Source organism: Xyrauchen texanus, chromosome 20 (genome assembly GCF_025860055.1).
Source record: "Xyrauchen texanus isolate HMW12.3.18 chromosome 20, RBS_HiC_50CHRs, whole genome shotgun sequence".
In the NCBI taxonomy this organism is placed as follows: domain Eukaryota; kingdom Metazoa; phylum Chordata; class Actinopteri; order Cypriniformes; family Catostomidae; genus Xyrauchen; species Xyrauchen texanus.
Genome location: NC_068295.1, coordinates 25,918,767 through 25,935,950, shown reverse-complemented (window position 1 = coordinate 25,935,950; position 17,184 = coordinate 25,918,767). Strand labels below are relative to the sequence as shown.

At 40.3% G+C, this 17,184-nt stretch overlaps 1 protein-coding gene across 2 annotated transcripts in view; it reads left to right on the top strand.

The window, feature by feature from the left end:
• Nucleotides 1–17,184, top strand: part of atrnl1a (attractin-like 1a) — a 421,271-nt gene that overhangs the window by 374,339 nt on the left and 29,748 nt on the right. The window contains exon 29 of one of the 2 annotated variants that reach the window (XM_052150500.1): nucleotides 15,721–15,829. In XM_052150500.1, coding sequence (XP_052006460.1) covers nucleotides 15,721–15,829 — 109 coding nt within the window. Of the gene's footprint in view, nucleotides 1–15,720; nucleotides 15,830–17,184 lie in introns of those variants that run through there. The other variant, XM_052150501.1, reaches the window with a different exon arrangement.

Genomic DNA, 17,184 nt, shown 5'->3' with positions numbered 1-17,184 from the left:
GTGTGCGTTCTCGTCATATGCCACAACTTGCCCGCCATATCCTCCTCTGGAGTCAGCACCGACTGAAGTCGCTGTACGCAACTTATATCCCGGGCAGCCTCAACACGACAGCGTACACCCTCTGGCATCTGCACCCAGACTTTGAAACCTCCATGTCTAGCCCCTGGACGGGATGCAGAAGATCTGAGTGGTCTACCACCAGCTGTCTTAGACACCATTAACCAAACCAGAGCTCCCTCCACCAGGCAGCTTCATGCCCTAAAGTGGCACCTGTTCGCAAATCGATGTTCTTCCCGATCTGAAGACCCGCAGAGGTGCAAAGTTGGGTCAGTGCTCTCATTTCTACAGGGAAAGCAGGAGGGGCAGCTGTCCCGCTCCACCTTAAAGATATATGTTCCCCCTATAGAGGCCCACCATGATGCGGTGGATGGTAAGTCCCTAGGAAAGCATGACCTGATTATCAGGTTTCATGCCAGTTCCCCTCATGGGATCTCTCCGTGGTTCTTGCGGGCCTCCAGAGAACCCCCTTCGAGCCTCTAGAATCAGTCGAGCTAAGTGCCCTCTCCCAAAAGACGGCCCTCCAGCGTTCTCTGTCTGCAACAATTGCCTGGAATTTGGTCCAGCAGATGCTCATGTCATCCTGAGACCTCGACCGGGCTATGTGCGGGCTGGGCGACACCCAATACCTTTGCCAGATTCTACAATCTCCATGTTGAGTTGGTTTCGTTCGACTGGGTGTACCGCTTGCGGTATGATGGAGGTTACCATTCGAGCTCCAGCTCGTCTAAAGCCTTAGTGAGAATGCGAACAAGCTCCACATTCGCCATCGAAGACTGGTCTCTGCCTTTTAGGGGGAAGAAGCTCTAATGACGCAGATGAGCTGACTTAAGCCGTGAGAGATGTGGCATCGTCATTGTCCTCTTCTCAATGTTCACTGCTACCGAACTGCACAAGGGCGGAAGCACCAATCGGTGGGTGAACACTTTTAGTGAACAGGATGGGGGAAGAAGAGCGTGGGGGTGTGGGTGCATGTGGGACCTGAGCCGGAGGTACAGCCTCACAATTAATTTGCTCCATATCCGAGGGACGGTGGAGGCAACAGAGTGAGAGCTGTTGGGTCATTGCTCTTAAATAGTGCTATCCGAGCACAGAGCGTTTTGAGGCACATGGCATTCAGTGTCGACCACCACTGCTAGTGTGTGGGCGCGGCACAGACAGAACACACAGATCCTGTGGTCGTCAGAGATCGGAACAGGTGATGGCGCTAAGCTGCTCGCTTATATAAAAAGCTGAGTGCCTGAGTACTCAATGTCATTGGCTGAACAGACGCAAACGCCATTGGCTCAATTCAGTTGCATCTGAATTGGCATGATCCAACAGGAGTTCAGAAATCGGAGAAAAGGAGTTTTTCCGAACAGGAGTTTTTATCGAAATCAAAAGGGAACTGACCTTTTGTGCATAGGTTAAAACAAGGTCAATGTCACAAATGTTCTTGTTTGACTAGTGACGTAGAAATAGTAGAGCTGCACGATTAATCGTTAAAAGATTGCGATCTTGATTCAGACACCCACGCAATCTCATTTCTAAATGACAATGACTCTTTGCTGTTTTTAATTAAAATACCCATCTTTAGGCAATATTAATTGAAACACAGCTGTTAAGGAATTACGAAAGTGTAAACAGACGGAATTAATTCTGCACTGTCTTGACAAGATATTAAAGCAAACACAGCCGTTAATGTATAAGCAGACGGGGCAAATTCTTCAAAATGTTAGATCTGTGCAATGTCTAAATGTATATAAGCTCCTTGCTGTCTGTTATAGGCATTCAGACATTCTTACTGCATCAAATCAGTATCAATGTATAAAGAGTGTCAAATATTTAAGTAATTTCATTTTGCATTAAATACATTTTTTTATGTTTCATATTATATGTTTTTAAATATTTAATTGCTACTGATGCTAAAAAAACTTAAAGCATTGTTTACTCTGTTCTCTATTTAATTACTGGGTTTTGAAGAATTCCTTTACAAGCTTGAAGCAAGTTTTACTGGAGAAACACTGAAGACCTCATTGTTTTAATTTAAATTGTTTATATATATATATATATATATATATATATATATATATATATATATATATATATATATATATATATATATATATATATATATAATATATATATTTATTTTACTTTGTAAAATAATTATTGCATATTTGCTTACCAGCACAACACCAAGTTAACATATATCTGTTAATTAAGCTTTTTTTCTGCTAATTTTGCTTTTTAATTAGCATGTGAAAATCAGGTTAAATCATTTTGTTAATAATTTTTTTATGCAGTTTTTTAACAGGATTTGTTTTTCAATAATAACAAGGTGCTGTTTGGATAATGCATTTGTTGCACCCTCTTATGGACTTAGGACATTTTGATTTACAATTTTATTGAATTTTTGCTTGGATTGAAGCAGAGAACATTTAGTCAGAACCTCTAGGAAATGTCATGTTACTTTGTTTAGTACCCTTATGTCCAGGTTTTGTATATCACTGAAATAATAATTTTTCTTCAGAATCTTGAGAGAATCGTGATCTTTATTAGGCAAAACAAACTGTGAATCTCAATTTATCCAGAATCGTACAGCCTAAAGAAATTGTAAAAATCATAATTCCTATACATTTCACTTTGTAACATTTATTTTATTATTTATTATTTATTTTACAACTTATTTGTATACCTAAAAAAGACTGATATTAGATTTTGAATCCCAGATTTTCAATGTGGATATTTTGTTTAGCCAATAGACAACTATATGATGTACACTCACTGAGCACTGTACAATTCACTACAATTGTACAGTGTGGTTATCTGTTACCATAGCCTTTCTGTCAGCTTCAACCAGTCTAGACATTTTACTGTTGACGTCTCAACAAGGCATTTCCATCCGCAGGACTGCCACTAACTGGATGTTTTTTGTTTTTGCCACCATTCTGAGTAAATTATAAAGACCGTTGTGCATGAAAATACCAGGAGATAAGCAGTTACAGAAATACTCAAAACAGCCCATCTGGCACCAACAATCATGTCATGGTCCAAATCAATGTTATCACATTTTTTCCACATTCTGATGGTTGATGTGAACATTAACTGAAGCTCCTGACCTTTATCTACATTGTTTCATGCATTGCACTGCTGCCACATGATTGGCTGATTAGATAATCGCATGAATGAGTAGGTGTACAGGTGTTCCTAATTAAGTTCTCAGCGAGTGTATATTATTATTATTATATTTTTATTTTTTTCATTTGAATTTATGTTTCTAGTTAAGAGATTTCTAATAAGATATTATATTGGGGAGAATATGGTCTCATTGTTTCTAAGAATGCTTTGTTAGGTGTCAAAGATCTTCTAATGAGAATTAATTCTTTGCAGTATCTGAAATTCATTTGTCATGAATGACATGATAGTTTGTCATAATTAGGAGACAGAATGTACATTGTATACTGTACATTGACAAACACTTGTCTTCCTTCCTTGTCTTCGTTAGAAAATACAAAACTAATGATCATTGTATTTCAGCATCTTTATCCAAGGAGATGCTTTGCGGCAGGTTTATTTGAAAAGTGATATTTGAGCGGTTAAAGGATTAAATGGGACCCATTTCCTCCGAGCTGTTGAATTCATCATCTTGTGTCATCCTGAAACCTAACACAAATATATGGTGGCACAACCTATAATTAGTCTGTATGCTTCAGCTCTTAAACCTATTAGCTGCTATCTGTCATAGCAAAATGAGAGAAGGAAAAAATGGGTGGAATTATGGCCTAGATCTTCAAATTGTATGCTTCTTCTTCTGAGGAACACAAAAGCAGTAATTTATAGAAGAATGTCCAAGCTGCTCTTTTCCATACAATAAAAGTGAAGGTGATCACGCCTGTTAAGCAAGAATTTCTTGGACTGTGGCCAGAATTTTGCACAATGAAATTATGTGTTTCATTGCACATTTTGCTGCTGTTTTGTGGTGAAATTTCCACTGATGGGCGCTAAAAGCAAGTTTAATGTTCTCCCAAAAAGATGATTTCTTTTAAGGAAAATGCTCCATGCAGTTTTTGCTTGGCTAAAACAAAAGTTGCATACTCAAATATTTCATTGGACCACCTTTAGCATTTATTATGGCACACATTCGTCGTGGCATTGTTATGACAACTTATGCAACGCCACAACATTTATTTCCATCCATCATTTACATTTACATTTATGCATTTGGCAGACGCTTTTATCCAAAGCGACTTACAGTGCACTTATTACAGGGACAATCCCCCCGGAACAACCTGGAGTTAAGTGCCTTGCTCAAGGACACAATGTTGGTGGCCATGGGGTTAGAACCTGCAACCTTCTGATTAACAGCCCTGTGCTTTAGCCACTACGCCACCACCACTCCATCGCAAAGACTTTCATTGGGGTTAAGGTCAGGACTCTGTGGTGGCCAATTCATGAGTGAATATGATTCCTCATGCTCCCTGAACCACTCTATCACAATTTGAGCCCTCCGAATCTTGGCATTGTCATCCTGGAATATGCCCGTGCCATTAGGGAAGATATATATATTAATAGAATAACCTGGTCATTCAATACATTCAGGTTTCATTTTACATTCATGACTTCATTTTATTACCACATTACGTTGCTGAGTCAAGTCAAGTCATTTTTATTTGTATAGTGCCTTTCACAATACACATTTTTTCAAAGCAGCTTTACAGCACATCAGGCATTAATAGAAGATAAAACTGTAATATCTATGATGTCTTAGAGTAATCATTGTGTAGTTTGATAAAATATGATTGTGAATTTTGTTTAAAAATAAGTATGTAAAGAAGTCAATAGTAAGGAGGAGGCGAGAACCGGCTTAATAATATAAATAATAGTTTTAATGACAAACTTAAAAAGACAAACACACACACATGACGGACATGTCCGTTAATGATCTCTCTCTCCCGCACGATCCTCTGCAGTCGACCTTTATCCCTCTCGAAGGCTTGATTAGCTTAATACGGGACCGGGTGTGTAGGATCACGACCCGGCCCCGCCCTCCGCCCTGCCACATTCCTCCCTCGTTCTTTCAGGCTGGGGAGCCCCCAGCATGACGTACACCCCCCCCCCTTTCCCTGGGGGAGGGAGTGCCCTAAGCCCCGTCTGCTGGCAGGTCATTCCCATCTACCTGGACGAGGGAGGAGACAAGGGGAGGGAAATAGAAATAATTAAACTGGGGGGGGGTACTTCCTGTAACAGTGTAACATGACGGACACCCCCAAAAAACACTGTAAAATTTAAAAGAGAGGGAAAAGGCCAACGCAGAGTGGCAGTGAGAGAGAGAGAGGAGAGAGAGATGAAAAAAAAAACTTGCCAGTTCTCTGATACGCCGCAGCTTGTTCCTCGGCCACTCCTCCACCCTCTATCGGACGACAGCCGTGCCTCTCCGGGCGGATCAGAGGCAGACCTCCAGCCCCTGGCGGATGGAACGCCCCACCGCGTTCTCGGGGAACAGAAGGGGTCTCCCCCACTCCTGGCAGTGGTTTTCCCGCTCCAGGTGGTCGGCAGCGAGCCCCTTCCCGCTCGCAGTCGGCGGTCTCAAACCCCGTCGTGTTTCAGCGGCCGGTAGGCGACTCCTGCGCCCCTGGCAATGGCCCTGACCGCTCCAGGCGGTCAGTTAGGAGCCCCTTCTCCCCTCGCAGTCAGCGGCCATCGTCCTCTTCCAGGCGGCTGGGCTCCTCGTCCCCCGGCAGATGGCCACGGCTGCTCCGTTAGGGTGGACGGTAGTGGCAAGAACTCTACTATGTCGTATCCCTCCTCCTTCCTGGGTTTCCGGCACCAGTGTAAAGAAGTCAATGGAAAGGAGGAGGCGAGAACCGGCTTAATAATATAAATAATAGTTTTAATGACAAACTTAAAGACAAACACACACACACATGACGGACATGTTCGTTGACGATCTCTCTCTCCCACACGATCCTCTGCAGTCGACCTTTATCCCTCTCAAAGGCTTGATTAGCCTAATACAGGACCTGGTGTGTAGGATCACGACCCGGCCCCGCCCTCCGCCCTGCCACAAAGTAATTAGGTAATAATTGTATTTATAACACCAGTGAGCATGCTGAAGGTGACTGTGGCAAGGGACACAAAAAGTCCTTAAGATGTTGGTTAATGGAGAGAAATAACCTTGGGAGAAACCAGACTCACTTTGGGGGCCAGTTCCCCTCTGGCTAACATCATGAATATAATGCCAATAATACTTATGTATAGCGCAAGTAATGGTTTAAAAGTATTCAATTAAGTAAGTGTTAAGGGTCAGTGTTTAACCCTCTGGGGTATGAGGGTGTTTTGGGCCCTGGAGATGTATTGACATGCCTTGACATGTGCTTTTTTCAGTTGCTTAAAAACGCAATAATGGCTAAAGTCTGATAACACTGTATTCAGCTCAAACTGGGCTACAATAATATGTGAGCAACATGTGTGTACATGTTTGTATTTTTGAGAAAATAATGTTTATGCATGGTTTTTGAAAAATTTAAATTTTTAAGTCATTGAAATATCACATACTAAACGTTTGTGCACAAGACTTTTTAGAACTGGATCTTGTAGCCTTGAGTTTTTGCTACAAAATTATGTGAAAACCATCCTGATCACTCATTCATACAAAACAATATACAGGTGAAACTCGAAAAATTAGAATATCGTGCAAAAGTTCATTAATTTCAGTAATTCAACTTAAAAGGTGAAACTAATATATTATATAGACTCATTACAAGCAAAGTAAGATATTTCAAGCCTTTATTTGATATCATATCAAGAACTTTTGTAAGACACTTTTAGTGTTAGAAAGGTCATTTTCGAGGAGGCGTGAACTATAATGAATATGGATGTTTTTCACACCTGAGGAGACAAAAGACCCCTCCCCTCGGCCTATAACTGAGGAATGTGACAGAAAGAGAATGAATGTAAGGAGACTTAATTATCAAAATCAAGTTTTAAGTTAAAATAAGTAATCTGACTATACATTTTCTTTACTTAAAGACTTTACTTAATTTTAGACCTACACAACTGTTTAAAAGAAGTCTCTTCTGCTCACCAAGACTGCATTTATTTGATCCAAAATACAGTAAAATCAGTGATATTGTGAACTCTTTTTACAATTTAAATGAACAGTTTCTATTTGAATGTATTGTAAAATGCAATGTGTGATCAAAGCTGAATTTTCAGCATCATTACTGCAGTCTTCAGTGTCTCTAATATGGGCATATTTAAAGTGCATTTTACTCATTTACACCTGAACAGATATTTGCAAGCACAAGCTTTGTTGATGATAATGAGGCAGCATAAACACTAGTTAAAATATAATCTAAACATACAATAATTCGTCTCAGCACATTACTGTATCAATAGCGCCCTCTGCCCGTGGGTGTGATCACATTAGAGATAATTAGCTGAGCCAGGAAAAACTGTACATCGCTTTGTTTCATACAGCTTCAGCTACACTATCAAGAGTGCTAGAGATGATTGTATTTATATTTTCTGTTATTTCATCAAGTTATTCTAGGCTTTGGGGTTTACCGATTGAGTGTATGAGATAGATCTGGAAGATTACTAGTGAAGCTATTTTTAGTGATCGAATGAATAGTTCAACCTGAATGATAGCGTGGTGCAGATTGAGTAACATTAGCTGATTGCAGCATACAAGAGACAAGGTAATGATCCGAGATGTAATCACTCTGCAGCAGAGTTTCTATATTATCAACATCAACTCCATATGACAGAAATAAACCTAGCATATGATTTTGACAATTTTGTCTGACTCCAAGAGAGTTGAGAATATCAATAAATGCTAATTCCAATGTGTCATTTACATATGAATGTTGTCACTCATCTATATGAATGTTGACGTCACCAACAATTAAAGCTCTATCTAAAGTAACTACAAGATCTGTTAAAAAAAAATTGCAGATTCACCAAGGAAATCAGAATATGGCCAGAGCACATTACAGTGTCTGACATTGTTTTTGCAAATTCACACACCTCTTTAACATTATCTCTAGTTATTTCCGATTTGTGAAGCTGGACATCATTAGTGCCGACATGAATAACAATTTTAGAAAATCTACGTTTATTATTAGCCAGCACTTTTAAATTTGATCTGATGTCAGACGCTCTGGCACCTGAAGTGCATTTAACAATAGTGGCTGGAGTCTCTTTTTCCACATTCCTTACAATAGAATCACCAATAACAAGAGCTTTTCAAAATGATTCTCAGTGGGTGCCTCACTGAGTGGGGAGAATCAATTGGAAACACTAACAGGAACTGGAGAGTAGTGTTGCTTTGCTTAGCAAGTATGCCGCTGTGACGTCACCCAAATGCCCTGCTGAGGAGGCTCTATGGCCAGAACCAACGTGTTTGTGTTGCTCTCTTTACTGCCCACATCCCAAACAGGATCCACTGGCTTTTCTTTCTCACTGACCTCCACTAGCGTTTGGATGCATGTCACTGACTCATTAACATTCTCCGTCAGCCTGACTAATACCATCCATTTATCACATGTGAATCCAACACTGCTGTCAGAGGAGGCTATTGTAAACATGTGACATGCAATGCAGGAAGAAATAACATGAGTGGATGCCACAACCGCAGTTGTTTGTAGTTGTTGGTTGTTCCTGAGCGGTTAGGGTTTGAGATCGATGTGAATACCTCTTGCAATTTTTTGTTGTTGTTGGTTGTTCTTGATAAGCGTTGCTTTGAGATTGATGCAGTAATCTGCGTAACACAGAGGAGGAAAATTGGGTGCGCACTGTAAAATACATGCAGTTTAATCATGATAAAAGTCTAGACATGATCGATTGAAGCAACCTTATTTTTATTTCGCTAGAAAACTGCATTGATACATAGAACGATGCACCTATCAAATGGCTTCAGAAGACTTGACATTCAGTTAATTAAATACAGTCATATGGGTGTGGAACAACATGATGGTGAGTAAAAAAAGAAATTTTTTGGTGAGCTACAGTATCCCTTTAAATTAAGTAAATAAAAAAGAAAGATAATATGCTGCCCTTTTGGAATTGTGCACTACTTTTATGTCCATCCTTTTAAGACATTGATTAGCAAGATCATAGGTTAAAAGCTTTGGCTGGCAACTACTGAACTGAAGCATCTCTCAGTGAATACCTAAGGCAAGATGTAAGTAAACATTGTACTCCTCTTTGACCCCTGTGGTCATTCTACACACCCCTGTAGCTGGCAGCCTTAGGCCACAGTGGAGTTGCACAGTCAAAGCTGTTCAATATAAAAGCCATGACCTTCAGACCCATTAGAATGAAGAACAATGGTTATACAGGTCTCACAGTATATGCACTTCTTTTTCCCATTTGTCTTAAATTCATTTATTTATAAAACTTGTTAGAAACAGTGAGTGCAGTAGTCTAAATAGGAAAACCTACTAAATTAATGTAATTTGGGAGATTACGACAAATTATTTATTTTGCCGTTTGATTTAATTCTCTCCTCTGTTCAAGTTGCTGTCATTTAAACACACATTTAATGTATGTAACTGCCACTATCATAAACAAACACCCACCAGTGAGCCAACTTTGTGAATTAATTTTTAAAGCTCTACCCATTTTGTTTAAGCACTGTAAACAGCCCTTAAGATGCAAATTAAAATACCTGATGATACTTTTCTGTGTAGATTAGGGTAAACTGTAAAATGTATGTTGTCTGAACAGAACATGCGGTCCTGACATGGTTTTGTTGTGGGTTTAAACCAAAATTAATTTGCTCCATTGCCACCGATCTTGAGTGAGGATCAAAGGGAATGGGAGTATACTGTTATTGTGCATTACAGACACAGCTCAAACGCAGCATTTATCTTCTTAGACATGAGTATATTTTAAGAAAATGTATTGTTTCGTGTGCCTGTGATATTGAGGGCTGATTTAATGTGTGTCTGGGAAACAATAAATGTGACTCTGGGCTGGATCAGCCATTAATGGTTTATAAAGAGTTTCTAAATGGACCTGTGTGAAAAAAGGTGCAATGAGGGTTGCTATTGCCATTGTACGGTTACTTATTATACAGATTTTAACTTGTGTGAATGTTCTTAAGTGAAGGCGAGAAAATTCTCAAATACAACCATGTCATTTTATTTTGGTCTGTCTCTCAAGTTTTGCATTAAATGCTTTCATCACCCAGGCTTGAAACTTTGTTGTGTTTCACAGTATATGCTCAAGGTCCATTGGTCAGAAATGTCAGACGAATTCAAATAAAGTCTATGTTTATTTACTTTTTCTTGCACAAGGCTTTTAATATACTGTAATCAATAATATTTTAGATGAAATACCATTTGCTGCTTATCATCACTAAGATGCAATGTATAAAGACTAATGTATGAATACAAAAAGTAGATTTGTTAAGAAATCCTGTTCCACATATTTTTATGCGAATTTGGGATATTGCATATAAACAGCTGGAACAAAACACCAGGTTGCAAGGATAAGATTTGTGTTTGATAAGAAGAAACTATGATGGAAGCACATTTACCAAATAAACTCCTTTACATTTTTTTAGGAATACAAGATGCACTCCAAAAATCGTCATGTGACTGAATAACACGTAAATTCTTTCATCGTGGGGCTCTCGTATAGATCTGGATGAGGAGCGAGACATGGGTCCATCCCTATCGGTCGCTCTCTCCCCAGATCCAGGTAATCCTTCTCGTAAGCCCGAAGCGCACTTCGGCGCCTCTTCGGTTCACGAGGTGGACGCTGAACATCTGAACATTCCACGCAACAATAGTAAAGTGGCTGAGGAATTACTCGAGGTGGATACTCGGGCAGTGGCCAGGCTACATTTTGACTGGCCACACGAACATGAGACCCCCCAAACGCTCCAAACTAGAAGACAGATTTCTGTCTGGTGGCCAAAAAAAAAAAAAAAGGGAAGAGAAGAGAAGGGAATGCTATATCAGTCCCTTCCTTTCTTTGATGACCTCCATGACGACCTCTCTCAATCATGGAGGAAACCTTATACTTCTCGTGTCTTCGTGCCCTCGACGTCGACATATTTGACTATCGTTGGTGCCGAGGCATATTCAGTGATGCCGCAGGTAGAAGAGACACTTGCGGGTTATCTCTCGCCTGGCTCGGCATCATCACTAAAGAGATCTACTCTCCCCACAAAGCCGTGCAGGACTACCTGCACGCTTGTGGGGAAGGCTTATCAGGCAGCAGGTCAGGCTGGTCACACCATTGGGCGGTCTATGTCCGCTTTAGTCAGCACGGAGAGACACTTATGGCTCACTTATGGGGCCATAGAACATGTTCCCCTTCCAGAGAAAGAGTCAGGTTACTACAGCAGATACTTCCTGGTTCCCAAGAAGGTTGGGGGGTCGCGTTCCGATTTTAGACCTTCGAGGCTTGAATCGCTCAATTGGGGCGTTCAAGTTCAAGATGCTACCTGTCAAGATGGTCTTGTCTCAAATCCAACATCACGATTGAATGGTCAGGATCGATCTCATGGACGCATATTTTCATATAGAAATTCTGCCACAACACAGGAAGTTCCTGAGGTTCGCTTTCGGGGGCGAAGCTTTCCAATATTGGGTTCTTCCTTTCGGCTTAGCCCTATCACCCTGCACATTCACAAAATGCATGGATGCAGCACTGGCTCCTTTGCGACTCCAGGGCATCCGCATTCTGAATTACATAGATGACTGGCTGATACTTGCACAGTCACAAGAACTGGCAATTCAGCACAGGGATATTGTCTTAGCTTATCTGGTTTCTCTGGGTCTGAGACTCAACGTCAAAAAAAGCATTCTCTCTCCCACTCAGGAAATTAATTATCTGGCCGTTGTATGGAATTCGATCATGATGCGGGCACAATTGTCTCCCGCTCGAATCGTGTCCATTCAGAACACCCTGAGCAAAGTCAGGCTAGGCCAAGGTTGCACTGTTCGTCAGTATCAATGAATACTAGGTCTCAGGGATCTGTGTCCTCGGTGATCCCTTTGGGCCTTCTGCACATGAGACTGTTTCAGTTGTGGCTCAAAGCCAGGGAATTTCATCCAAGGGCCAGTCCCCTAAGGCAGATAAGTGTTTCTTGCCACGCTTCGTACCCTTTCAACGCCGGAGCAGAAAAGACTTCACAGACTTTGTCCAGTCTGTGCCCTTCAGACTTATGTCCACAGCAATAGCCAGTGGTGTAAGTCAGGGCAACTATTAGTTTGCCATGGAGGGTGGCCACCACCAAGCAGTCTATGTCACATTGGGTGAGGGACGCTATTACGAAGCGCACGGTCAAGCCTCGCCAGTAGGTATCAGGACTCACTCTACCAGAGGGGCCGCCTCCTCTAAAGCCTTGGCTAGAGGTGTCTCTCTGCAGCATGTTTGTGATGCGGCAGGCTGGTTCTCTCCGCACACATTCATAAGATTTGATAGTTTGGATGTTCATGCCACTCCGGGATCTTATGTCCTTGAGTCAACATCACAAGCTCATGTCTGAGACCTCTCGCACCCTTGTGAGCACAACTACACAACCGTAAGGGGTCCTGACATCCACAGTGCTGCGGCGTGTGTATTCTCGTTCCCAAAGTGCTAAATCAGCGCAGCATCTCGTTCCGCTTTTTGAGAGGGAACGTCTCGGGTTACTTAGCTGTATCCCCTGTTCCCTGATAAAAGCGGAACGAGATGCTGCGCTTCATTGCCGCACTGGGATGCCCCAGGACTGCGCTTCAGACAAAATACCTGACGATGCACCTGTGGTGCATCTATTTATAGCCCTGCTACAGGTGCATCCAATGATGTCACCAGCAGAGGCTATAAATTCTGGTCAATTTCATTAACGTGTTGTTAATTAAAATTATCTTAGATCAAGGAGGAGTGCTGGGAGCAGTCTTCTTAGATTTACGCAAAGCCTTTGATACAGTTAACCATGAGGTACTGATACACAAACTGGGCAAATACGATATTTCAACAAATGTCCAAAATTGGATAAAATCTTACTTGATAAATCGAAAACAATGTGTGCAAATAAATGGAACATTGTCAACGTCTCTTCACTCCACTGTGGGAGTACCACAAGGATCAATTTTAGGGCCTCTGTTGTTTTGCTTATATATTAATGACCTGCCTTTGGTCTGCAAGGGCATAAACATTGTTATGTATGCTGATGACACAGTTTTATATACCCATGGGAGAAGTGCAACAGAAGTAGCCAAAAAGTTATCAAGTGTTATGAGCAAGGTCAGTGACTGGTTATATGACTCATTCCTCACATTAAATGTTGAGAAAACTGTAACTATGTTTTTCACAAACCGGTCTAAACTTAATATTTATCCGGAAATTTTAGTAAGTGGCCAATATATAAAACATGTAGATACATTTAAATATCTGGGGGTAACTTTAGATTCGACACTTAGTTTTAAAGGTCATGTTAAAAATATTTGCAATAAATTGAAATTTAACTTAGTAAATTATAGATACATAAGAAACTCTCTCACTACTGTTGCATCCAGTACATATCTGAATGCAATGATCATTTCCCACCTTTTGTACTGTATTACATCCTGGTCTCAAGCATGTAAGACAGTCATAAAACCCATAGAATCCCTGTATAAAAACTGCCTCAAGATTCATGATAAAAACCACGTCATTATCATCACTGTCATATACTGGTCAGATATGATCTACTTAGTCTTGATAATCTCAAATTACACTCAAATATGTCTTTGATTCATAAAATCATATATAGTGCTACTGCTCCCCCTCTGAAAAAGTTTGTAACACTTTGCTCCGAAAAAACAGTGCGAACAACTAGAAGTGTCACAAGGGGGGAGTGTAGCCTCCCACAACGTAAAACACAATTTGGGAGCTCCTCCTTCTCATGTGTGGCCATGAGACAGTGGAATACCCTTCCCACGGAACATATCTTATGCATAGATTTTCACACTTTTTCGGGCTTGACAAAAAGTTGGTTGCTAAGTAAGCAAGTTTGCACACATCGTTAAGATTGTGTGTGTGTGAGTGAGTGAGTGAGTAAGTGAGTGTGTGTCTGTGTGTGTGTGTGTGTGTGTGTGTGTGTGTTGTGTTTGAATGAGTGTCTAGAGTTGGATTGTGCTATAATGTGCTTAAGATGCTGCAAAAATTTTTGTGTGTTTGTTGGGGAGGGGTGAAACAGAGAGTAAATAGGCTGATGGTCTCCCTGTTTCTGTATTGCTAACCTGTATATCTGTAATTACGATGGAAATCACTCTATCCATAATCCTGTGCAATTATTATTTTAAAATAATTTTAAAATTGTCATACCTGCCCAGGGACTACAGGTGGAAATTAGCAATTGTTGCTACAACCTGGCCCAAGACATATTCTCTTGTTTAACAAGTTTAATGTTTATTTGTGCATTGTCCCTGTTTCAAATAAAATAATTTCCATTCCATTCCATTGCACACATATTCGCAACTGGTCACACCTAAAGTTGTTCCCAAAGTGCTAAATCAGCGCAGCATCTCATTCCACTTTTATCAGGGAACAGGGGTTACAGCTAAGTAACCCGAGACGTTCTTCTAGTGTTTTCTAAACCGCGATTATTTTGTTAACAAAAAATGATTAGCTACAATTTCTCCGCAAATTACAATTTTGTTCATTTGAACACATGGGATAGAAACGCGGCTTTATTCACACATTGTTTTTGCAATATTGTGGTTTCTCACATAAATTAAATTTTCAACTTGGATAGAAAACACAGCTATTGTCATGTATTGTAGGTTCATCATTCCCTAACAAATCTCTGCAAATGTAGCACAAACTGTACATTAAAATGACCATCATTGCAAGGGCCTTGTGGTCGTGGGGGCATGGTCGAGCACTGGCTTGTGCATGGAGTGAATGCGATATCGGGAGATGAGAATTGTAGTGAGAGTGAAGATGGAGTTAAAAGCGAGCCAGATGACAGTAGAATAGAGACCTGCAGACACACCCGCTGAGCCTGTGTGGCAAAAGAGAGTGTTAAAAGAAGTGAAGTTTTCTGTTGAAAATAAAATACTTTTTTGTGTCAAAATTTGCTCCCACTTCCTTCTTGCCCCAACCACAAACCCTGTTACAGGCCTTTTATGCCCTTTTGCCTGTTATGTGTTGTCCTGGTAAAATTCAAAAGGTCTGAACAGTCACTACCACTACATTGGTTTGATTTGACCAATCTGCAATATTTTATGTAAGAGAATTCCTGTCAGATGAAGCTTCTCGGCTATTTCCCAGATGCCCATTAGCAGGTTTATCATAAAGCTGAACGACAGTTTATTTTAAGTAAATGCGAAGGAATTGTTAATATGGCAGGGGTAACTTTCTGTCAATATCCCAAATGTGAACAGTATTATCTTATTGGTTGAATAATTGTCGTTGAATTATCTGCAGTTGATGGCTCATGGCCTGTTGGGGCATCATCGTTATTGGAGAGTTGTACCACTGTGCCTGAAAAATGTTTAAGGCACTGTGACATTCAAACCTTTCTTCTAGATTTGGGACATCTGATAATCAGTTATAAATAGTAGAAATAAGAAAGGATCTCAGCATTCTTAGACTTGTATGTTTAAAGACTCTGAAATGACTTTAAAGTTGCTTTTGTTTCAAGAAAGCTTATACCTGTGTTACATTTAATTAACTCACACTATACCTTTCTCTCAGGCTGGTCCCATAGCTGTGGAGCCATGTGCAGGGAATTGTGCTGCTGTACAAACATTGCTGATAAGTCTTCCAAGGGCATCTTCTGGAGTGTGTCCCCCTGGCCAGTGTGGTAAGAATTCCTAGTTCCTGCATTAATTTACCATCATAAAGTTGCTGAACATGAAGTCACAATAAATCTTCCACAGTTTCTGCTCTTAAAACATTTGCATTTAGTTATGTACTAGTTATTAACATAGATTTGCTAGGTTGTTTACATATTTCCATGTATATTTTTCACTATAGCAAAATCACAGTCAAAAACACAGTTAAAAAATTATATGTGCATTGGCCGGAAATCATACCCAGGCCTACCTGTATGGAAGGTGAAAATTCTTCCACTGAACCACAGATGAAAAATATCAAGGGTCCTGTAGTCTCACCACTTGCTGTGTAGAACAGAGCATGTGAGCATAATGGATCGAATTGTCTAAATGCTCAAATATTTGCTTATGTGTGATCGCTCAACACCAACGCTCAAGTTGAAAAGTCATCGCTCCTGAGCGCGAGTGATGTTGGAGCAGAATGGCATGAAATCTGAAAAAAATTAGACATGATTTATTTTTCAACATTCTTGTTTATTTTTTTGCATCAGTTATAAAAAAAATAAGCCCTCATATTGGCATACAACCTACTATTTATGGTTATTTTATATAGGGATGTGGGGTAATGTAACAGCCTAATTACCAGAGCTCCTCATTGATTTTAATCCCATGCTAATCGTTCATGTCAGTAATTTCTGTACTTTTTGCGGTTTACGCGTTCCTGCGCCGGTTAAGATAATAGCATCTTTTACCTATCAAACACGCAATAAAAATATCCCCTGATATTCTTCTCCCGTGCGAATTGACATGTTAGTAAAAAGTCAGTGTACTGTCCAGCCTGTGAACCCTTTAACTCATTGTTTCTAAAGTTCACCAAGTGTCTGAAGTGGATGCTGTTTATTGAGGAGACACCAGAAAATGTAAGACACACTTCAAAACTTCATAGTACACTGGCTACTGCGTTTGGACTGATGCATGAGGAACAAACAAGCATGATTTCTTTGATTGGGAAAACTAGGAAAGGACACAAGTACTAATTTTGTGATTTGAGCAGAGTGAATGGGAAAAATTATGTTGAGCCCTGCGTTTTGCAACATAGGGACAGATAAAATGTCATAATGTTAAAAGATTGCTCCTGGCTCCAGTGAAATTTTCTCTGCTCACATGCTCTGATGTAGACACTTGTCATTCTCTGTAGACCTCTAACCTAGTCTCGTAGAAGTTTCTATAACTTTATTTTTGCAAACTGACTTACATGTATACTTGCTGCAATCTACTATTTACAGAAGTTTTCTGATGAAAAGACTAGAGGCACTACAACAGCTGTGTGTTTAATTCACTTTCACTCAAATCACAACTACAACGGCTGATTATGACTTTATAA